This window comes from Ipomoea triloba, chromosome 8 (genome assembly GCF_003576645.1).
Source record: "Ipomoea triloba cultivar NCNSP0323 chromosome 8, ASM357664v1".
Classification (NCBI taxonomy): domain Eukaryota; kingdom Viridiplantae; phylum Streptophyta; class Magnoliopsida; order Solanales; family Convolvulaceae; genus Ipomoea; species Ipomoea triloba.
Window position 1 is genome coordinate 3,343,963 of NC_044923.1, and position 23,878 is coordinate 3,367,840.

At 35.9% G+C, this 23,878-nt stretch overlaps 3 protein-coding genes across 7 annotated transcripts; 1 reads left to right on the top strand and 2 right to left on the bottom strand.

Moving 5' to 3' along the window:
* Positions 1-5,454: 5,454 nt before the first annotated feature.
* Positions 5,455-9,210, bottom strand: LOC116027468 (cysteine-rich receptor-like protein kinase 6). 4 transcript variants are annotated; one of them, XM_031269116.1, is made up of 13 exons: positions 9,126-9,185; positions 8,902-9,006; positions 8,659-8,798; positions 8,247-8,457; positions 7,936-8,167; positions 7,672-7,822; positions 7,319-7,593; positions 7,132-7,169; positions 6,910-7,052; positions 6,582-6,792; positions 6,260-6,497; positions 6,028-6,169; positions 5,455-5,938 (listed from the first exon to the last, which is right to left on the bottom strand). In XM_031269116.1, the coding sequence occupies exons 2-13, from the start codon at positions 8,984-8,986 to the stop codon at positions 5,636-5,638; spliced, it is 2,169 nt and encodes a 722-aa protein (XP_031124976.1). In that variant the 5' UTR covers positions 8,987-9,006; positions 9,126-9,185; the 3' UTR covers positions 5,455-5,635. The 4 variants fall into 4 exon arrangements, with proteins under 4 accessions (XP_031124976.1, XP_031124977.1, XP_031124978.1 ...); XM_031269117.1 differs by having other exon boundaries at positions 8,659-8,783; positions 8,902-9,210; XM_031269118.1 differs by having other exon boundaries at positions 7,936-8,026; positions 8,902-9,210.
* A 2,251-nt stretch (positions 9,211-11,461) lies between these two features.
* LOC116027268 (gamma-tubulin complex component 5) lies at positions 11,462-18,678 on the top strand. 2 transcript variants are annotated; one of them, XM_031268788.1, is made up of 17 exons: positions 11,462-11,581; positions 12,120-12,261; positions 12,357-12,620; positions 12,749-12,846; positions 13,316-13,478; positions 13,561-13,671; positions 13,823-14,764; positions 15,391-15,543; positions 15,633-15,732; positions 15,929-16,023; positions 16,475-16,666; positions 16,760-16,816; positions 16,892-16,963; positions 17,152-17,250; positions 17,511-17,642; positions 17,829-18,002; positions 18,146-18,678. In XM_031268788.1, the coding sequence occupies exons 2-17, from the start codon at positions 12,157-12,159 to the stop codon at positions 18,314-18,316; spliced, it is 2,928 nt and encodes a 975-aa protein (XP_031124648.1). In that variant the 5' UTR covers positions 11,462-11,581; positions 12,120-12,156; the 3' UTR covers positions 18,317-18,678. The 2 variants fall into 2 exon arrangements, 1 of the variants encoding a protein (XP_031124648.1); XR_004099940.1 differs by lacking the exons at positions 17,829-18,002; positions 18,146-18,678 and having other exon boundaries at positions 17,157-17,250.
* A 105-nt stretch (positions 18,679-18,783) lies between these two features.
* LOC116027270 lies at positions 18,784-22,133 on the bottom strand. Its single transcript, XM_031268789.1, has 9 exons — positions 21,821-22,133; positions 21,260-21,361; positions 21,053-21,169; positions 20,619-20,906; positions 20,197-20,537; positions 20,011-20,110; positions 19,793-19,936; positions 19,573-19,689; positions 18,784-19,258 (listed from the first exon to the last, which is right to left on the bottom strand). The coding sequence occupies exons 1-9, from the start codon at positions 21,884-21,886 to the stop codon at positions 18,953-18,955; spliced, it is 1,581 nt and encodes a 526-aa protein (XP_031124649.1). The 5' UTR covers positions 21,887-22,133; the 3' UTR covers positions 18,784-18,952.
* Between the last annotated feature and the right edge of the window lie 1,745 nt (positions 22,134-23,878).

Below are 23,878 nucleotides of genomic sequence, written 5' to 3' on the forward strand. Positions count from 1 at the left end.
TTTTCTTTTTTTTTTTTTAATATATTATGAGATAAATTATGAGTCGCTCCGCCAATTCTCATATCCTCACCCTGTATGTACACTCTGCACATTGGGATGACGGGATCTCCTCAGTGACCCCAAGTTCCCAATAAAATTTAAATTTCACATTGTCGTTGAAACAAGACTTTAAAATGATCGTTTAAACTAATTAAGTTATGAGATAAGATTAATCCAATAAGTTATAAATTTCCGTTGAACCCCATTTAGATTAATTCACCAGACTTAAACTCTTCAATTCCTATTTAAATTATCACTTTTTGGTGGAAAAAAAAAACAAAAATAAATAAAAAATTATCCTTTAATATAAAGTTTAGGGTAGTACTATAAATATAGAAAAACATAAAATATAGAATGACAATGCGCATGCATATTTGCAGTGGCATGTAGTATATATGTAGTTACAAAACTTATTCAGCAATGCAGATCGGCGGTGAGGATATGTGGTAGTTAGAGCTAAAGCCTAAAGGCACAAAAGCACAAAAGATGAAACTAACAAAAAATACCAATTTGGCTCTGTATTAATATTATAAATGGTCTATTAGTATTGTTGTTGTTATTATTATTATAGTTTCAATATTTTGATTAATTTAATCATTTCGTTACCACTTATCATTATTAACGGCTTATCTATAAATATAATTTTTAAGCTCCGAAAGGGGTGACCAAGTGAGGTTACCATTTGGAGCATATAGACTAGTTGAAGCACATCACCTCCACCACCTTACTTTAGGGCAGGAGTAGTGAAGGGTCTTTAGTAGTTGATTCAAACTCTTGAATAGAATAAAGTGGTTCAAGGCACAGTTCAACTAGTCAGTTAACCAATTCAAAATAAGTTTATCAGCTTTACTTTGTTAGTAATTGCATGATACATAATTTGAATTATGTATAAAATTTGAAGACATGTAAATCAGTTAAAGCATATCACGCGATTTACTTCTTCCTCCATTCAGTTTGAGTACAGAAGTAGTGAGGAGTCATTAAATTTTGGTACTAAACTTCAAAATAGTATAAAGGTGAAGGGTTAAGGGTGAGATTGGGAAGAGTGAAGAGTGTACTTGGTCCATGAATCACGTTGAATTGGCAGAGGAAGGCTTGGTAGGAAACCGGATGTGGCAATGGGCGATTGCCGATTGGCATGGCATGTTGTTTTCGCGACAGACCACACACAGCGCCATGTGATTGCACTTATTGTGCAACCAATTTAATATTCTCCATTTCTTTTTATGTACATGTGACAAGACCGCCTATTATATAATTTTGAATCCAACATTTCAAACTTGATTATAAGTTATGTGTGCTTTTTTTTTTTGAAAAAAAGTTATGTGTACTTGTATACATATGCTTGCAGATTTTTTTTGATGTTTTACATAGTGGGTGTTGTTTGATTGGTATTTTATATTTTATTATTGGACTGGGTTTCGATTATTTTGTTTATTTAATTATTATTTTCACTATTTCACTGGAGTTTACCTACGCCAAAATTCTTATTAGATATTTGGTACTTATCAAGAGTAATTTCTTGCAAAAAGATCATTTGACCTTATCTTTATAATTGTTAATAGCAAATAACTCATTTTCTTACATTTGATTTACGAGAAAACCTGCAACTACTACTCGAGAGTGCGCTTTAGGTGAAGCCAACCTTCTAACCCTAATAAGCAAATGACCATATAGAGGTAAACCAGCTTAGGTGCACATAGTTGGCTGACTCATACAGAAAAAAAAAAAATCAATAGTCAATTCTCACGATGAGTCAACATGGAATATTGTAGTTACTAAACCAACTATCTTACCAACTCAGCTGGGATTACTCGGCGAGAAAGAAAACTTGCTAAGTCTAATCTATTAGCACTAGAAGTTAAATTTTTACTCCAATTCAAAAAACAATGATTTAGGTAGGTAGTCACCTCTAATTAGCACATATTAATGTTTACGTGAATACATATAACAAGAGTTAATTCCAGCAATGGTCCCCCGACTATGTTGATTTTTTAAAATTGGTCCTCGTCTTTTAATTTGGACGAAAAAAACACTTGACTATTAAATTTGTTCCGGCAAGGGTCCTTCCGTTAACCTTCAGTTTGTTAGGCGTTAGATTAAGGGGTAAAATAGTCTTTTCATTATATAGTCTTCTTCTCCCTCATCTTTGGTCAGTAGCACGCAGAGAAGATAAACTATAAGGTCACTACACTGCAAGATTGCTTCTCCCACTCAAGTCCAGAAGGCACAAGCTAAGCTAGCCAAAAGGATGAAAAAAAATATGGCATAAAAAAAGGAAAACAAATGAAAACAATATATTATGGCTTTGGCGACAAGAAATTCGAACACGAGAGAGAAGTAATTGAAGAAACTAACTATTGAAGAACCAGAGTCACCAGAACCAGTATACATGGTCTCAAGTTTAGCAAGTAGCATATCATCGTGGGTGTTGCCACTGTAGAGAAGTTGGAAACATAAGCATAGAGAATGTGTAAATCCAAAAAATGTGAAATTAAGGTGATGTAAGCATCAGAAGACTATAGATCTTCCTGCCTTCCCTACAGATTTCACGCCGTCGCCATAGGCCGGAAAGATTACCGTCTACGTCGTCGTCGCAGCCGTCTCCACCCCTTCATCTCCGCCCCATTCCCTACAGATCTCACGCCGTCGCCACAGACCAGGAAGACTACTGTCTCCGTCGCCGCCGCAGCCGTCTCCACCCCATCGTCTCCGTCCCCTTCCCTACAGATCTCACGCCGTCGCCACAAATCGAGTGGTATCACTGGTAATCAATGGTATCATTAATAAATTTTAGGAGGAAGAAGGCTAGCTAATGAAATTATCATTCTAGCCCTTAATCTAACACCTAACAAACTGAAGGTTAACGAAAGGACCCTTGCCGGAACAAATTTAATAGTCAAGTGTCTTTTTCGTCCAAATTAAAAGACGAAAACCAATTTTGGAAAATCAACATAGTCGGGGGACTATTGCTGGAATTAACTCCATATAACAACAACACACTTCATTCAGTCCAAAAAAAGAGTTTTACTATCAAACTACACTAACTCCAAACCTTGGAATTGCGTGATGATATAGAAAGTAGTGTAACGAGTGATACGCCATTATCACATTGAATTTGGCATTGTCAAGTTGGAGAATGACATGATTTGAAGTGGTCCAATTTAATATAAAGATGGCTCCTAAAAGTGGTTTTGGGTCTGATAGATGGTGTGTGTTTTATCCGTCATGAGCTATACACATCACATGGGCAGGCTGGCCACGAAAGGGCCAACACCCCCACACAATTTTCTCTTCAATCTCTCCTTAATTCAGCTACCTCCTTCCCAAATTCATCATCTAACCACCTCATCATGCCTTCCTATATATAGGAGGGTTAATGTGAGAATTGATTATTATAAAAATAATTACATATTTTTTTTAATAAAATTATTAATCATTGATAAATTTCGATGGACAACTAAAATAAGTTATCACTTTTTACCGAAAGATCATGTTGTCAACTTGTCATTTGATCATGTATGTATATGTGTGTATTAAATTTGGATCGAATAAAAAGAGGCGTGAAAGTAAAAAAATGAGGTGAGATATCAGTCATTGATCAAATTCAAATGAACGCCCCTTAATGAAGGAAAATTTTAAAAAACAATGGTGGCATTTAATTTTGTTTTTTGTTTTTCTACTTTGAAGTGCACATATTTATACTACAAAGTGTCAAAATTTTATATTACAAGTGCATAAGTTTATACTACAAGTGCAAAAAGTAATGTTAGTTTGAGATATTTACAAAATTAAAGTACCACTGCATTTTTCTAAACTGATATTTGAATGTGCATAAGTATATACTATCAGGTGCACAGTTTTATATTACAAAGTGCAAAAGCCTATAGCCCATCTCGTCGCAATAGCACAATGGTCATCCTGCAGTTGTTATAACATAGACCAGGGTTCACCTTGCAAGGTGGACCCTGATCCTAAACGATATTGAATTGTGTATTTTTTTTAAGGTGAATTGTGTATTTTTAGTATTGAAATTGTGAACTTCTAGAATGCAAATTGTGTTTGTAAGTCAAAATACATAATAGTTGTACTAAATTTTAAAAAGATTAAATTATGTATTTCTAGTATTAGAAATTGATTGCATCATTTGAAAGGAACTTGTGAATACAAAACAAAGTAATCAATTACATATATGTTAAACATTGTGTATTCATAATATACAAATTGTGAAATTTTTAAAGGTAAATTATGAACATTTAATATATAAATTATGTATGACTGTATGAGTCTACCTTGCAAGGTGAATTCGGATGCACATAATAATTTGTCGCGGTCCTGAGTTGTCCCAGAGCCCAATTCCCAAACCTATGTCCGATCCCAATGAAGTAATAATGATAATAATATACTTAAATAAAGAAATTAAATGTCTTCTAATAATGAAACACTAAAATATCTTCCATAATTTTATTTTTTATGAACTAAGCCTCCTACATACATATATTCATCATTTTAATCATATAGAATATTATTAAATGTTGCACATGCATAATGCATTGATAGATGAGCATATACAACATAGAATGTACGATTTGCCCTTAAATTTAGCTACATGTTTTTTATTTTTTCTTTCTCTTGTCTTGTTACAAATGACAATACTTAGATGTGCATAGTTTTTGCACAAAATTATATTGCTCCCATAGTCCCATGCATGCACTTTCACCCTCGGTTATGGCGAGACAAAAATGAGTGGAACAACTTTTACAAATTGTGTGGTTTGTGAGTTTATGGGCTATTACACCTGCATACTAAAATTTATTTTTTTACACTTGAGTAATAGTAAGTTCTCTTTATCATTTAAAAACAAAAACAAAAAATCAATGACAATATAGTCTATTGGCATGAAGTGACTATTTTGAATGGAAGGTTATGGGGTCGTTTAGTAACCTGGAAAAATAGAGAATTTTCCAAAAAAATAGAGAATGGGAGAAGTGAAAAAGAAAAATTGGAGAAGTTGTTTACTAAATTTATTCTTCACTCCATTCTTCCAATTCTTATACAAATTTGGAGAGATGAAATTTAGCTCTCTCCAGACTCCAATTGGAGAAATGGAGAAAAGGCGGGTGAACAGTACATTTTTATCCAAAGTTCCCAGGTTCAAATCTTGCTGGAGTCGCCCAGGAAGCTCCAGGAAATGGAAAAACCCCTATGTGTTTGAGTCCTAGTAAATATATAGCTAACCAAACGTGAAAATAATTTCCCACCTACCCCCAATTAAAAAAAAAACTACAAAAACAAAACAAAAAAGTCTAGCATCGGTAAAAAGTAAAGGTCAAGTCCAACACCCAGTGTCTCAAAAAATGTGATGATAATCTATTAGAAAATAAAGGTGCGTCTTTGCAAGTCCAACACCCAGTGTCTCAAAAAATGTGATGATAATCTATTAGAAAATAAAGGTGCGTCTTTGCTACTAGTTATCATAGTCAGGTTACAGATGATCCTAACACAAATTAAAAAGGCAAATATCAAATTTTGAATACGCAAATGCAGTATATTAGGATATGTGGTTGAACTGATCAGTTTGGCATCACTTTGGAAGCTATCTGGGATATTCATCCTCACTAATTGACATCTCATTCCCCTCTGAACTGAAGCTGCTACTAATCCTACTATCATTATTATCAATCAAATATGCAGGGACAGAGGGGACAGGAAGTCTCAAAGATAAGTCACTTAGCATTTGAGTAACTTCACTCATCGTTGGCCTATCTTCAACATTTTCTTGAACACACAGCAACGCAATATGAATGCATTTTGTTATATCATCCACTGGACTTGACAAACCTCTCAGCATTGGATTTATCACATTTGAAGAAGACCCACCTTTCCAATGTGTCCAAGCCTATAAGAACAATCACAGTACAAGCTGTTTATGACAATTAAATTTGTTACTCGTACGCAAGTCGATATTGATATTCAATTCATACTTACATAGTTCATAAGGTCTAAGTCAGGTCCAGGATAACTACACTTTTGACCACTTATAATTTCCAGGACTAATACACCAAAACTATATACATCTGATTTAACAGAAAATTGGCCATGCATTAAATACTCTGGTGCCATATATCCGCTGCAATGTGAAGCGGATAAATGCGTTACTCTTAGTAAGTTGACTAATTAAATTACTTTGTGATGCATTAGTTTAGTACGGAGTACTTACTAGGTCCCCGCGATTGTATATGTAGAGCCTTCAGTTTCATCTAAAGCAAAGAACCAGGCAATGCCAAAGTCTGCAATTTTTGGGATCAAATCTGCATCTAGTAGAATGTTACTAGCTTTGATATCGCGATGAACAATGCGAAGACGAGAGTCTTCGTGCAGATAAACAAGCCCTTTGCCAATGCTTTCTATTATTTTGTAACGTCTCCCCCAATTCAAATATCCACATTTTACAGGATCTGCATGTCCACATTTAACTTAAAACATATGGCCGGTTTCAAATTCATAAACCAAACCAAGAGTCCAGTTTAATAAATATTTACCAAATAAAAATCCGTCAAGGCCACCATTGGGAAGAAATTCATAGACAAGAATCATTTCTCTTCCTTCTTGGCAATAACCAAATAGCCTTACCAAATTCCTGTGTTGAAGCTTAGCTATTAAAGCCACCTCATTTTTAAATTGTAAATTACCTAGGGCTGAATATTTTGATAACCTCTTCACAGCAACTTCTAGTCCATTTTCAAGTTTTCCCTGAATTATACCAGAATTAATATAAATAACACTGATTTATTGAAAATTCAAAATTTAATTAAATTGTAATTTGTAGCAATTAATTACAGTACTTAGAAAGGTTAATGTGAAGTTTACCTTGTATACTATCCCATATCCCCCGGCTCCTAACTTGTTTGCTTCAGAGAAGTTATTTGTTGCATTTTGTATAGTAATCAATTCATATTTTAAATGAGACTCCACATGACTAATTTCTACACTCGAGCTAGATTCTTCCACAGCTTCACATAGAAACCAAGAACTTTTGAGAATCTACTCATTATTAGGTTGCAAGTTAATTAAAGTCTGCATGGAACTTACTCTTCGCATAGCTTTTGGCCTTCTTCTTCTGCATTTTCCTAAATATGATTTAAAAAAAAAAAAAGCAATAACAATAAGTCCGGCAGCAATTGAAACTACAATGGTGATGACTGTTGGAGTTATATTGCAAACTAGATGTTACAGAATGTGCTTGCATTGATCAGTTTAGTATCACTTTGGATGTTACCTGTTATATTGATCGCTAACTGACTTCACATTTCTCGTAAACTGGCTTGAAGCCTCTGAACAAAATCCCGGGGCTAGAGGTACTGGAAGGCTCAAAGATAAGTTACTTAGCATTTGAAGAATTTCAGCCATTTTTGGTCTGTCTGCAACACTTTCTTGAACACACAGCAAGGCAATGTGGATGCATTTTGTTATCTCATGCACTGGACATGATATACCACTCAGCATTGGATCTATCACATTTGAAGCAGACCCACCTTTCAAATGTGTCCAAGCCTGTTAGAACACTCGAAGCTATTTATGTCAATTAAATTTGTTATTCATATGCATGTTGATACTAATATTCATACTTACATAGATTAAAAGGTTATTCATAGATTCTTCATTTTGAAATCTGGCAAATTTCTGTCCGCTTATAATTTCCAAGACTAACACTCCAAAACTATATACGTCTGTTCTAACAGAAATTTCACCCTGCAACGCGCACTCTGGTGCTATATATCCACTGCAACATGAAGTGGATAAATGTGTTAATTACTTCAGTAAGTTAAACCAAATTATTATGCAATGCATCATCTTCCAACTGCAAATTCAATTAGTTTAGTAAAGAATACTTACCTGGTTCTGTTTGTAGTAGAGTCGTGGGTTTTGTCTAAACCAAACAACTTGGCCATGTCAAAGTCCACAATCTTTGGGTTTAAATTTTCATCTAGCAGAACATTACTAGCTTTGAGATTGCAATGAATAATGCGAATAGGAGAACCTTCGTGCAGATAAATAAGCCCTCTAGCAATGCATTGTATTATTTTGTAACGTCTCTCCCAATTCAAACATCCACGTTTTACAGGATCTGTATGTCAACATTTAACTAGAAAGGTATGACCTCAAAATCTCAAACCAAAGTGAAATACATGTTTGAGATGCATTACCAAATAAAAAATTGTCAAGGCCGCCATTGGGAACGAATTCATATACCAAAAGCACTTCTTTTCCTTCCAAGCTAAAACCAAGAAGCCTCACCAAATTCCTGTGTTGAAACTTGGCCATTAAAGCCACCTCCTTTTTAAATTCTAGATTTCCTTCCCTTAAATTTTTAGACAACCTCTTCACAGCAACTTGCTCTCCATCTTCAAGTGTACCCTAAATTATTCCCGATGAATTATTATTAAAAAGAAATCAACTACTGAGTTATAGGAAAGCAAAACTGTATGATTTCTACATGCTATGATGTAGAACATGGGAAACAGAAAGTTTAAAGAAGACAGAGGAAGCAAAGAAATCAGTTTCAGAGAACTATAAATAGGAAGGGTAGAACAATATTAAAGTAAATGTTAAATTTACCTTGTATACAACACCAAAACCTCCTCCTCCTACCTTGTTTGTTTCGGAGAAGTTATTTGTGGCCTTCTGAATGGTAATGAAATCATATTCCACAAACTCCACAAAACTAATTTCATCCGGATCAGCAAACCAAGAACGATCTTTTGAGATTCAACACAGAAATAGTAGCTATGAATCTTAATAAACAATAAAGTCAGGGGTATTAACAATTAGGCTGCAATTTAAAGTGTTAATGGAGCTTACAGTTTTCATAACGTTTGGGCTTCAATTTCTTCATTTTTCTTAAGATTTGGAAACCAATCGATTTTATGGAATCCATAAAAGACATAACTCAAGATTAGGAAAACACTGAAAAACAATTATGAAGTCTTAACGATTAATTTGCAATATGCTAAATGAAAAAGCGAAACAAATGAATAGCAGCTGGGAAAGAAAATGGTGTAGCTATAGTGTTGTCCGGCACGGACAAGTAGAGTAGTATTAACAGAGGGCTGGCAGGAGTAGAACTCCGTCGCTAAGCTTCCCGGCCCTGCAAACATGAAGTTAATGTCAAAACAAGTGGTCCAGATGTCTCATTAACTCCTTTTCATATTACTTTGCAATAACGTCAAATAGAGCTCAAACTACAGTTCATTGTGCAATTAAGCCCTTCAATTTTAAAAAATTTCAATTAGATCCTCTAACTTGTTATTTTGGAACAAATAAACCCTCGAACTTATTTATGACTTGTAATACCAGGTAAAATATATTTTCGGCGAACTTCCGATCACATTCCGGCGACCAAATCAGAAAATCAAAAACCGGCGCCGATCGCATCTGGCCAGAGAAATGGCGACCAAATTGGTCGCCATCTCCACTGAAGACGGCAACGGCGACCAGTTGGTCGCCATCTCTAGTCCATGGAGACGGCGACTAGTTGGTCGCCGTCGCCGTCTCCGTGGCCAGAGAAGGTTCCCATCCTTCTCCGGGCAGATGCGATCGATGACGGCTTTGGATTTTTTGATTTGGTCGCCAGAATGTGATCGGAAGTTCGCCGGAAATGTATTTTACTTGCTATTACAGGTCATAAAATAAGTTCAATGGTTTATTTGTTTCAAAATAACAAGTTAGAGGATCTAATTGAAACTTTTTGAAATTGGATGGCCTAATTGCACAATGAGCTATAGTTTGAGGGCCTATTTGACCCTTATCCCTATTACTTTTGACTATATATTAGGCGCTTTGGGCGTAAGAGCATCCTTATCAATGGAGTTTATTCGTGTTTTTTGAAGAGTTTTTTAAGTGTGAATAGGAAAGAGAAAATAGGAGGGAAGGAAAAAAAACAAAACTAATTTAAAAAAATATATATATTAAAAAGTCACTTGCAATGCACGCGCCCGAGTGGGCACCTGTTGTACGCGTTGCTTATGTCAGTTTTGGGAGCCATTTACTATGTTATTCACCCTTAATTTGCAGAAGCTCTCCTTCCATTCTCTCTCTTACCTTCACTCCTGCTAAGTTGGCATTAATTTGACATGATTCTCTACAACCACCATTGATGGTGATGCTCTAATGTAGGCCTTCAAGGGGGGACTGACTGAAATAGTCAAATAGGAATGTACCGTAATTCATTAACAATAAAAGGAAATGTTGGATAAAAGTAGGAAAAACTCACTTGGGACTTGCATTTGAAGTCAGAAATGCATGTCTTATTTGCGTTATACTTTTTTATTTTTTTCGGAGTACAGAATCCAAACGTAAGTATCACTTGCGTTTGATAAAAAAAAAAAAAAATTTGTCACCGGCGGCGACCATGGTTGCCTTCTCCTTCGCAGGAGAAGGCAACCAAAATGGTCTCCTTCACGGGAGAAGGCTGGAACGCAAGTCCTACTTGCATTATGTATTCTGAAAAAAACAAATACAAAATATAATGCAAATGGGACGTGCATTTTTTACTTCAAATGTATGTCCCAAGTGAGTTTTTCTTACTTTTGTCCAACATTCTTAGGGTTCTTATTATTGTCAATGAATTGCCATGCAGTCTCATTTTAGTCATTCACCCGGCCTTCAATAATAGGAGTGGCAGCTCTACTATATGCCAATCTGTACTTACAAATCTTATTTTTTACTTTACAAATTTTATTTTCTGACGTGACTGACACTGATAAACTAATTTTTGCACGTGAGTCCCAATGCAAGTGTTTACATCAAAATTTTGTGTGTGAGATAAAAAAGTTGAGGGTAAATAGTACTTTTCGTAGCATAACATTACGGGCTTAGAGTCCGACACAGTGCATAAAGTTTGTGCGACATCTCAAGACCCCTCAATTTGAGTAATTGTTTATGTTTCTTCCTTATAACTTTCCTTAGTTTTGTTCTTTCATTCGCAAAATAGTGAAATTGATCTTAATAAACCAGGTCCATGCAGGAGAAAACAACAACAATGTAATAATATTATTTATGCATCTTCAACGTTAAAGGTTGTATACAAAGAGGTTTTTGAGAATTTGCAACTTTAATATATAAATTGTAGTTTCTATTATTGTAGTGTTAATTGGTTATTTTAGAAGAACAGTATGAAACAATGAGAGCTTAGGTCTAGACAATAATGTGTATATATAAACTACAATAAATATCATTATCCACCTTAAATATCAATTCTTATTTTAATTGCACATCTTTAGAATGTTGATCAACAAAATTTAAAAAAACAAACCTCATATTTCATTTTTATATATTAAATTTAATAACATTAATCATTTTTAATGGTATAACATAAAATTTATTTTCAAATAATTTAGAGTGATGCACAGGTGGCATACTAGTTTACATTACCCAAATCTTCCCTCTTTTTTATTCTCTACTTGTTCGAATTGGAGAACTAACTGGATGGTACCCAATTCTGAATGATCCGCCTGTTTCTACATGGAATTCGTGAACACAGGTAAAGTCACGCCAATTCTTTGATGCAATCACTAATATGCAGAAAATAAACTCGAAATTGAACATTGCAAGCTTGCATTTTTACTCCAACTCTGGGTGTGCTTTTTTGGGGTTAAATTTCTAAAAAGTGGTATAGAAAATACTAATCATCTCTTTTTATGGGCACACACCGCTCTATTGTTAAAATGTGTCCTGTTAATTATGAAATATTAGAAGAATTTCTGTACAAAGTTTGATTTTTTTTTTTTTTAATTTATAATTCAGCTGATTGTTTGTGTGTGTGTTTTGGTTATTGGAGGCTATTTTGAGTTGTGTGTCTTCTAATAGCTGCAGTTCTTAGGACGCATTTGTCTAATGGTTGGGAAAAAAAAAACTTATTTTTCTTCTTTTGTGCCCACCAGTTGCTTGATAAAATTGGTAAATGAAGTGTTCCACGAAGTCTTTCTTAATTACATTTAAGACATGACTATTCAGAGCAAAATTGCGTCTGTTGTTATGTAAGTAGTATGCTTATAATATGTTTTGCATCTTATTTGCAGTTTTCACTTTTAGCTACTAACTCCATCGGTGGAAAATATGGAAGCCTCTACAAGTTTGATAGAAAAAATTTATAGCTCATTTTCTGGTGGATTACATTTTGTGCAGCCAATCTCATCCCTTAGGACAAATGAAGTTGATCTAGTAAGTTGAATAATCTTTTCAATGCATTTACGGGTAATAAAAGTATGTTATAATTCTGTTCGGTTAAATCTTTTTCCCATCTATCTTTGTATTAGGTGCGAGGAGTGTTGCAGATATTACAGGGTTTCTCCAGCTCTTTATTTTATTGGGATGATACTGGAGAACGATTTTGTGCCAAAAAAGGGATATATGTTTCCCACCTTTCGCAGACAAGTCTTTATCTCATTCTCGATCAGTTTACTTATGCAGCAACATGCTTAAAACTAGTAGAAATCATAGTCAATAAGGTTGAGAAATCTGTGAGAGCTCCTCCACCCACTTTGAGGGCATTTCTATGCTCTATCTCTACATGGCTTAGAGTATGAATCTGTTAGCATTCAAATTCTTTCAATTTCTACCTTCTTTGTTCCTTTCCTTCTCAAGTTTTAAGTCCATGCAGTCACATGGTCCTAATACGCATAAATATTGCTATAATCTCTTTGTGCAGAGGCTACGGGATGTTGCTTTGCAAGAGGAGAGTAAGATAAGCAACACAAATGGTGGAACTTCTCCAACCCTCCTAGGATTATCAAATTCTTTATCGAAGTCAGTAAATTTATTTATGTCACGTATTGATAGTTAATATGGAGTAGCTAAATTATAACAGCTCCTGGTCTCAGTCATTTGGAGAAAATATTGTCCAGATATCTTCAGTTTCTGGCAGAGTTTATTGCAGATTTTCTCTTCTATTGGTGCTAAGTGCTAACTTGTACTTGACTCAATAGGAGTGCTTGAGATTTATAATTACAATTTGCAAGTAGTCTCCCTTGCTGGCTTCCTTTTGTCAGTCGTCAGTCTTTGCTATGCTTTTATTTTTTATTTTTTATTTTTATTCCCCGAAATGTCCAGGGTGTGCCATCAACCATTTTATGTGCCTTCTGGATTTCCACCAAATAGAAGACTCCTCATCTAGTGTTATCTTTCTTCACTGGTCCATTATGCATTATGCAAAAGCAGGAGTTCCTCATCTTTTTGGATTCTGCAACAATTCTTGACAGCAATTTTTCTCTGTTAGTCTGTGTGCAGGAGCTGAATATTTGCTACAGATAGTGCATGGAGCTATTCCAAAAGTCTACATCGAACAAGATTCTTCTATAACTGCTGCTGATATTGCTGTGCATATTCTTAACCATCTCTATAACAAGTTGACTGAAGTTTGTCTTGTGCAAGGGGGTGAGGTTGTTAAACCGCACAGCCCTTTATGAAACTCAATTCCTAAGATTATGTGTTTTTCATTGAAATAAAATCAAGTGTTTTCAGGAGGATGCATATAGGATGACACTACATGTGTTTGCTGGGAGTCTTTTGCCGTATATTGAAGGTCTTGATTCATGGCTTTTTGAGGGAATTCTTGATGATCCATTTGAGGAGGTAACTCTTGTACTCCGTATTTTATTTCTTATTTGGAGCACCTAACAGGAAAAAGATAAATTCTGTAATATCACATGGAGCTTTGAACTCACCTATGTTGTTTACTTGCACACTACATGCAAAAGTTATGCCAGCTTTTTGCTTGTTGCAGATGTTCTTTTATGCTAACAAAGCAGTTACAGTTCATGAGGCTGAGTTTTGGGAGAAAAGCTATTTGCTGAGATCAAAAAACTTTGAGAAGTTTGATGTTCTTTGTGATTCTTTAATTTCAACTAGGGAGAGAAAAGATATATCCCTTCGAGAATCGGTCTCCTTATCTGGTTTGGCAAAAGGGAAAGAAACAAGGGGGACTGATTGTTTGGCATGCCCCCTGTTCATGAAAGGCATATCAAGGACAATTGTCTCTGCTGGAAAGTCATTGCAGCTGATCCGACATGCTCCGTTATCATCCTTAGTATCTGTTAGTGGCCAAGGGAGTGGCCAATGCACCACTGGTTTAACCTTGTCAGAGATCTTTTGTGTCTCATTAGCAGCTCTTATTGGCCAAGGGGATCACATTTCTGAATACTTCAAACAGGAAAATCAAATACGTCCATCATTTGAATCATTTAATCAAGAAATTGAGAAGAACAAGGCCCTTGATGTAGAAATGTGCTTCAATAAAGAATGGTATAAGCTCTTGAGCCATACAATTGCTCAGAACAGAAAGGCTGATTCACAATCCGCTGGTAATTATAATGCAGATAGTCTTGATCTGAAAGAGGACAAGGTAACTTTACTAGGAATAGATGGGCTTCAGAGAACATTTGTACCTGGAAATCCAGCAATGACAGTGAGCCAAAGTTGTCTTCTTGGAAATAGAGATTATTGGGATACTTTGAATTTATCTAAAAGCTTCTTTCTTCCCCCTTTAAATGATGAGGGATTAAGAACTGCTATATTTAGTGGAAATGCTAAATTGTGGCTGACTCCAAAAAATACGAACTATGCCTTTGGTTCCCAGTTTGGTGAATCTGAACGTATTCGTCTGGAGGAAGATGCTAAATTTCTTGAAGAGCTGTTTCCCTTTCCAACTCTGCTTCCACCCTTTCAGGTATTTTCTGTTATTTGTGAACTTATCAGTGCTAAAATACAAATGAATCATTTAGTTGTTTATGTTAAAATTTGAGCTTGGGCTATATATCTATTGTATGAGTTGGTAATTTGCTGGAGGCTCAAGTTTATGTATTATTGATGATCAAAACTAGTTAAGCTCATAGTTTTGGCTACAAATTCTGCCATTAGTCCATTACCATGGGGTGAGGGTGGCCAGGGTCTCATATAATCTTCAAATTGGCCCTTTGGAAAGAAGCACATTTCAAATGCCTGATTAGTAATTAAATATAATCAAGCTTGTATTCTGGTACTTTGGGGGATGCATATTACTCTTTAAACTAAGAATCAATTGAGAAAATCATGGCTTGTCCAATAAGGCGCAGTTTTGAAGTGAATCGGTCAGAGGCTCTAACAGATCTTTGGGATTCATGGTTCTTTTGGTTTTTGATAACTGAATTGGTTGGTCACCAAGTAAACTGTTTGCAATTACTTCCCTGAATTACTGCTCCCAGACCAAATCACCAAGTGGTTAATGTTTGCCTACTAGCTCTCAAGATCAGATGTTCAATTGTACCTTATTTTTGTTTATTGGAGTTTGAATCTTTTCAATGGTTTTTGGAACAGGAAGATCTTCAACTTTCTGAGGTTTTACCTTTCCAGAAAAATAGCACTCTTCCATCAAGAACTCTTAGCTGGATTGGGAATGTTGAGCCAAAATGCACTCCACTTCCTGTGGTTATTCTTCAGGAGTGCCTTATCAATTCTGTCAAGAAACAGGTTGCTAGCAGTATCATATAGATCTGTTGCAGATTCTATATTTTCTACAGATATAATATGCCTGGACCTTCTTGTTTTACATGCTGCAGGCTAATTGTATTGGAAGGAATATATTATCAAAATTACTTTGCGATTGGAGACTACTAGATGAGCTGGGAGTCTTACGTGCTATATACTTGTTAGGTTCAGGTAAACCTTAAGAGTTTGGGCTTTTCTCTATATGTAATATTAGTTTGGTTAGTATTAGCTAATTTAGCTTTCATTAACAGGATTAGACCTTGCTTTCTCCCGGTGATATTTGGGTTTTGTTCACTTTTATTTATTGATAACTACTGTTTGGTTAGTGTTAGTTTTGTTAACAGGATTGGGACCTTGCTTTCTCCAGGTGATTTGTTGCAGCACTTCTTGACTGTGATTTTCAATAAGTTAGACAAAGGAGAATCTTTGGATGATGAATTTGATTTGAACATGATATTACAGGTGTGTTTGTTGGCTAAATATAGTTCCCTGATGATGAGACTGTTGCATGGGATATTTTGAATTAGTCAATTAGTTTGTCATTTAGTTATTAAATATAGTTCCCGTATTGTTATTAAGGTTAGTTAGGAGTAGTGTCCTCTGTATATTTGTTTAAGGTTAGTTAGTCTAAATGTCCTCACTTGTTGAGTGGCAACCCTTGGTGAAATGTCCAAAAGTAGTATTTCTTGTCAGCCACATTGAGCAGTAAAATACAAGAATGAATCTACGTCATTCACCTGTTAAAAAAGTGCTGCTAACCGCAAAAAAAAGCAAAGTTCTGACTCTTGCCAGTTTCACCTATTCTCCTTCCTGTGGCTGATATGTGCAATGGTTACCTGATAAACAATCTCTTGTTGAATGTGTGTTTTTTGAAATTTCATAAAAGTTGAGTGCATCCACTAACTGCTTTCAGGAATCAATCCGGAATTCTGCTGATGCCATACTGCTAAATACACCAGATTCACTGGTTGTGTCAATCTCAAGAAATACTACTACAACTGAGGATGAGCAAAATAATTTAGCGGTTCCTACTTCAACCCCTCGTATAAGTCGAGGTCAGAACTTTGGCATTGATGGCCTTGATTCGCTGACATTCACATACAAGGTGTGTTTATGCTTTCAGCATTGATGGCCTTGCTTCTTTCTGATGCACTTTTGGAGTTCCCTAACTTTTTTTTTTTTGGGTTTTTTTTAACAGGTCTCTTGGCCACTTGAACTTATTGCTAATTTAGAGGCAATAAAGAAATACAACCGGGTTGGTCTTTTACTTTCTTGCTCTTTGGTGTAATCACCTTATTTTCTTCTTAGCTATTTCTCATATCTTGTACAGGTAATGCGGTTCTTATTGAAGATCAGACGGGCAAAATTTGTCCTCGATAAGGCACGAAGATGGATGTTGAAGGTCTTTCTTACGATATCCTCTTTCACTGGAAATTATGTGTGATGGAAGTGAATTGAATGAACATGCAATTTAGTAATCAGTTATCAAATCAACTTATTATTATTATTTTTCCATGTCTGGTGAAATTTCTCACATAGTCACATCTGAATCAATCTTTTAGTTCTTCACATTGCTACTGTGTCTTGTAGGATAGAAGTACTGCAACAGCTAATTGCAAGCGCCACTGGTTACTGGAACAAAAACTTCTCCATTTTGTTGATGCTTTTCACCAATATGTGATGGACAGAGTAATCGCTTATCCTCTGTTATATGCCCGATATTCTTCTGGCTTTCCTGTTACATGTTGACATATTTGACCTTCGCTATAACCTATAAGTTAACAAGAGCAATGCTGTTTACAGCATCGATGAAATGTTTGCACTATAAAATTTGTGTCATTATACGAGTATGGATTGAGAAGATTTGCAACCTTTCCCACTTAGTTCCTTATCTTTGAAGCTTAAATAATTAAGATTCTCAGGATCTCTAGTCATGTGAACCTTAATAGGTGTATCACAGTGCATGGCGGGAGCTCTGTGAAGGTATGGCTGCAGCAGCGTCCTTGGATGAAGTCATCGAAGTACACGAGGCGTATTTGTCATCAATACAGAGGCAGTGCTTTGTAGTTCCAGACAAGCTGGTTTGTACACTCTGCATCTTCTTGTTTTCGCCGTCCTTTCTGTTCTAGAAGCTTGAACTTCTCTTTCTTCTCCTTGCCAATTACGTCTTTGGAAACAAGCCCTTAGAACACGAGTCATTGAAACAAGCCTTGAGAACACGAGGCATTGAGAATTTCTAATGGTCTCTTCTTTTTCTTCTTCTCCAGTGGGCATTGATTGCTAGCCGAATCAACAGTATCCTTGGACTTGCCCTGGACTTCTACTCCATACAGCAAACTCTGAACAGCGGGGGAACTGTTTCAGCTGTCAAGGCAAGATGTGAGATGGAAGTAGATAGGATTGATCGACAATTTGATGACTGCATAGCGTTCCTTCTCAGGGTACTGCTTTTATCTCCGCTACTTCTATAATGCTTTATATACTATAAGTTATAGTTCAACACATCAAAGTACACAAATAGCACCCGTGGATATGAACCTAGCATTGCACTGTTGATGACATATTACACATTTTGCAAATGCAGATTCTGTCTTTCAAGCTCAACGTCGGCCAGTTTCCTCATTTGGCCGATTTGGTTACTAGAATTAACTACAACTACTACTATATGTCTGACAATGGAACGCTGGTAACTGCATCTCCCTCTGATAGTGCAGCTTCCAAGTCGGGAAAAGTCTTTCAAGTCAAGAAAGAGTAAACGACGGGAAGAATGTCTTCGTGATTGTTGTGTTGTGGATACCGAATGGATGACAGTTCTTTTTCATTTGTACAGTTCATCATAACACAGGGATTATCATCAAATTTCTCAAGAACCCATCAACGGTGAAAACACGGATTGCTGTTTGTAGTGAAATTCTTGTAGGATTTGATCAATGAGTTCTTTACTGCCATAGGGTTCATGATCATCTAATTTCTCAACTCTCAAGAGCAGTTAAACATGATTTGTTGTTTGTAGTCAAGTTCTTGTATCACTGGATGAATTCTAAAGTAGAGTCTTTGAACTCGGGATATTTTGATGGTTCTGATATCAAATTGAAATTGAAAGATGTTCTTGTATCACCGGATGAATTCAAAAGTAGTCTTTGAACTCGGGACATTCTGTTTGCTCTGATATCAAATTGAAAGATGTGTTTCACCTTATTTATATTAAATATATATGTTATATGCTCAACACTAGATTAGTTTCATTCAGATGAAAGCGAGCACCTTGATAAAAGAATCACATATACTTCAATCACTCTATGCACCTCTAGTATTTCTATATATATATTGACAGTCTAACTTCAAAGCTTTTGAATCAGTGTAAATGAAGAAAAACAAAGGAAAACAAGATTCATATGCTGATGAGGTATCTGAAACTAAACTCATATGGCATGATCTGGAGAACCTGCAAAAGATGTTCATCATTCTTTCTCTCAATACAGGTAATTGCTTCTTTTCCCAGGTCAGTTGGTAGCTGAAGGCACACCCAATCCAGCAGTGACTCCATATCCTTGGCGAAATCGAGCAAGTACCAGTCCAACAGCTTCGGTATTGCCACCAGTTTCTCGTTTCTTGATACCCCGATGGTTGCCTGCAGGTACTCTCTTTTCGCCACTTCTAGCTCGCTTTCGACCTTGGATGCAGTATAGACTCTCACCTTTTATCAAACAAAGCTTCAGTTCAGTAACATCGAGTTGAAGGATGCGTTCTGTCTCAACTAAACGTTTAAGCTGATAGTAAGATTGACACGTTCTGTCTCAACTAAAAGTTTAAGCTGATAGTAAGACTTGACGCGTTCTGTCTCAACTAAAAGTTTAAGCTGATAGTAAGACTAATGCGTTCTGTCTCAACTAAAAGTTTAAGCTGATAGTAAGACTCGACATAGCATTGATCGAAATCTTGTCACTCTTTTCTGTTTTCTAGGGAGAGTGATAGTACATGATCCTTTTTCAGTTATGTTTGTTAACTTACTGCAGGGGATGACCAACTTCCACAAGAGAGAGCAAAGGTCACCAATGGCTCAGAGAACTCCAAACCGAAGAGGCTACGTGCTGTCATCTCATCATTCTTTACACCCTTTGCGAAAACCTGGTGAGAGTCGATTACAAACGGATGAATTGTTAGTTGCAGCTAGAGAAATGGTATCCGAGAGATTTTAAGAAAACGATGACAGAAGTCTGAAATGACTTACATATCTCGAGTGGTAAGGCAGCCTTAGAATGAAGTGCTCAATGGTAATCGCGTTGAGCAAATGCCCTCCAACATTTATGGTTGCCTTTTGCATCAACGCCACCACCATTTCGGGATTCTCAGGAATTCCATTCTCTAGATATGCCTGAAACAACGCTCTTCTCTTATGAGTTTCTTTCTCTAAAAGAATAATATATTCAAAGGGAAAACGCCTCGTACATTCATCATGCATGAATTATAGATGTTTAACCAGAATGCAAGCTTCTCCTGGTGAGAGAGGCCTTTCAGATTGACTGATGCAAGTTTCTCGAGGAGAAGTCTGCAAAATCGAAGCAACATTTGAGAACACATATATAAAGATACTGTGTGGGAAAAAGATTGATTCAGACATTCTTGGACACTTACTTCAATCTACGAACAAGAAAAACAGATATTCTTGATCGGTTTGGATTGATCGATGCAGCTTCAACAACGAATAAGTCCTTATATGGACCGATATCTCTTCTCCCAAACTTCGAGCAAATGTTGTAAGGGTCCTTAAACTCTGCAGTCACTGTGCTATTACACGATAGTGTTTCTGCTGAACTCCACCTCTCTTTGGAGCTCATTTTCGAGAAAATATTCAGTAAGCATTTCAAAGTGCTCTCAGAAATTTCGTTTGGACTACAATCCCGGGATGGTTCTCTATCCCGAGTGACAAAATCCCTCTCTTCTGCTCTCCCGTGTTCCACAATATTCCCATCTGGCTGGAACAGAAACTCGAGTCTCATTAAAATGCAAAACAAACTCATATCAGCACAGCAAAAGCGATTGATCTATACATTCACCTGTCCTCTCTGCAGGTCTAAACGCTTCTCCACTGATGTTTGCTCGATGGGAAGTCTGTTCAAGTGAGTTCTGACAGTTTGGGCTTTCAAATTAGGCGGTTTGTGGTTGTTTGTCGTTGAAAAGCACGAGTCGTTCTCCTTCAATGGCCCATCGCTGCTCACATTACTCTTGGACGATGAAACATAGACAGCTTCTTGATATAATCCTTGCCTGAAATGCACGATTTGCTCTTCAAGCCGAACAACCTCCTCCTCCAATACAGCCACTTCGGCTAAAAGCTCCAGCGTCTAATGCAAGTTCACATCAGGTTCAACTACTTCTGTTATTCTACATACATATATATATATATATGTGTATTCGCACCCTGCACACACACACACACACACACACAGAAGGCCTTAAATGTGAAAGAGTGAGCATAAAGAATACTTACAGCAGATGGAAGATAAGGAGGCAGGCGAGGGCGAGCTCCCAAAGGTCTTGTAAAGGCTCTCTCGAGAGCTCGGTGAACATTCTCTTCATGCCTGAGCTTCTTCTTTAGCTTATCAACCTGTAGATTTTGCACAAGAACACTACATTTTAGATTCAACACACAATTCAGAAGAAAAAGGAACCAAAAAAAAAAAAAGTCTCTAATTACATCTTGTAACAGTGCCACTTTTCTATCTTCCATTGCTTTTCTCCTACTTGCAGCTGGCCTCTCTGCATACATTCTCTTGTCACTTTGCACTTCCCATTTCTTCTGCACTCAAGAAAACATGATGAATCAATCTAGCTAGCACAATGGCAAACAAAAAGTTCAAGAATTCAAAGTGCAGATCATCAACCAAAAATACCCAAAGTCTGCAACTTTTTTTTTTGAGTACTACTGACTCTGCTACAATGTAGTATCTATTCATAGTTACTTTCTCAACTTATAGCACAAAGAGTCAACAGTCGTCTCCACTGAGACTCAAACCACTCCCTTCCATGTGGGAGTGTAAACCGGGTGCAACTAGACCACAAGGTTTCTAAATTGATTATTTACTTATTTTTTTGATACATTAAGTTTCCCAGCTTACGTTAGACTAATCCTAAGCCCCCATAATCCCTGATTCTCTGCCTAGATAAATCGCGAGTCGCCCAATCAGCCTCCCAGTTAGTCTGCTAAATTGATTATTGATTCACAATTATCAATCACATACTAATATATACCACTTACTTTTTCATGCTTGATAGGAGAAGCTTTCATGGCCTGCTGCAAATTACTCCTGCCACCATTGTTCATCTTTGTTTCCACCTTCACAGGGATGAACTCATTGCATTGCTGGGCAGATTGCAGAAACAAACACAACACACAGCAATGGCAAACCTGGAAAACCAGAACTGAAGTTGAAGAATGCAAAGAAAAGTGAGTCCCTTTCTCAAGAAACACTGAATTTTGAAACGTTTAATCTGTAAATACTACACACACACACTCTGGGTAGAGGGTATCATCTTTGTCCCTAAGCAGACAAATTTAGTCACTGTTCAAAGTATTGTGATTTATATTATATTAGTGGTGTGTTTTAATTTGAAGGTTTATATGGCATTAGAAAAGTGGCGTAGAGATGAAGTACGCAAGGAGACAGCCCATCTTACTGTGTCATCATGAGTTAACGTGAGAATTCACCTTTTCATCTCAACAGATGCCTCTGTCTTTATTTGTGGCTTTTGCCTTGTTTTACACTTTTACTAGTATTCCAAATATGCCCCTGGACGTGTGGACCGCTCTCCTATTGTTTGTTTGGAAATTACTTGGATACTCCTAGGGCCGTGGTCTAGTGGATGAGTAGCATAGTCGCTGCACATACAATTTAGAGATGATCGGGTTCCATCAATTTGGTCTAGGGTTGGAGTTATATCATATTCTTATTCTTATATCTATTAAAGAGTTTAATTTATGATTTAATCATTTTGGAATATATAGAAAATATGAATAATGCATATACACATTAATTTTAGAATTATTTTAAAAATAAACTAGTGGTTGTGGTTTGCCTTGCCAAATCCTACATGCATGTCGGGCTCTTGCAGTCTGCCTCTTGACGAACCTATAAGAATTCAAAACTTACCCCCTACCTTAATGATGAAGGCGTGGTCGTTCCCAACTTAAAAAAATCATTTTGAAAGCTCTATTCATCGATGATATATGCACTTTGCCACAATAATGTGTTATGAGTAAAACTTGTTTAATAATTTTAATCGGTAAAATATTATAAGGAGGTAAACCATCAATAGACTATTTGCATAGAAAGTTAAACTTAAAATTTTATAATTACCAAGTCAATAATCTAATCTAAATAGTTATGGGGTAAAATTTGTAATTAAAAAAAGCAAAACGAAATGAAATTATATACGGAGTATTATAATTTTTATTGTACGCATCCAAGGACACTTCCTTTTCAATGATTATTATTAAAATTCGTGAACACAGTCACATTCATCCTAATCATTGTACTTCTTGCACTACATAGACCCTATTTTTCCCTACCTAGTTTTTTTTTTCGTCGTGTCATGGCTAAGGTAAAACGACCAGTAACGGTCCAAAATTTAACAGTTACAGTATAATATGTTGTTATATATATATATATATATATATATATATATATATATATATATTCTTTAAAAATAAATAAAATTTATAATTTCACCCGTTAAATCTTAATTTTATAATAATTTAAAATAAGTAAGTTTGTATAATAAAATATATTTTCTTTTATAAGATCTTAAAAAGTATTACATTTTCATTAAAATTTAATACTTTCCAAGAATGTTATTGATGTGAATTATGGCATTGACAACTAAACAAAAAAAAGTCAATAGCATAGAAATTTTTTATTTATGGAAAAGTGTTGCGTATTGAAATTTAGTACGTAGCATTTTACGTATTGAAATTTAGTACGTAACAAAAAGTCCATAGCTCCTATCCAAAAGTGAGTCCTGTCAATCTGTCACTCCTGTGTGAAGTCATACTTATTCTGACTCTAACCCGCAAAAGACAGCATGGAAATAAGTTAGTTTAGGTTTTTCATGACTGACCAGTTCAAACTAAGAAAATCAATAAACAACTCTCATAGAGTTGAACTTGGAAGTGGAAACTTATAAACTAAGACATTGGATTCTCTTGAATTATATTCTTTTTTCTCATAATAGAAATACTCATTTAACAAACCTTCTTATCAATATGATTGAAGTGCACTCTTTGATGAAGATCAGATCAGATCCGAACAATAATGCA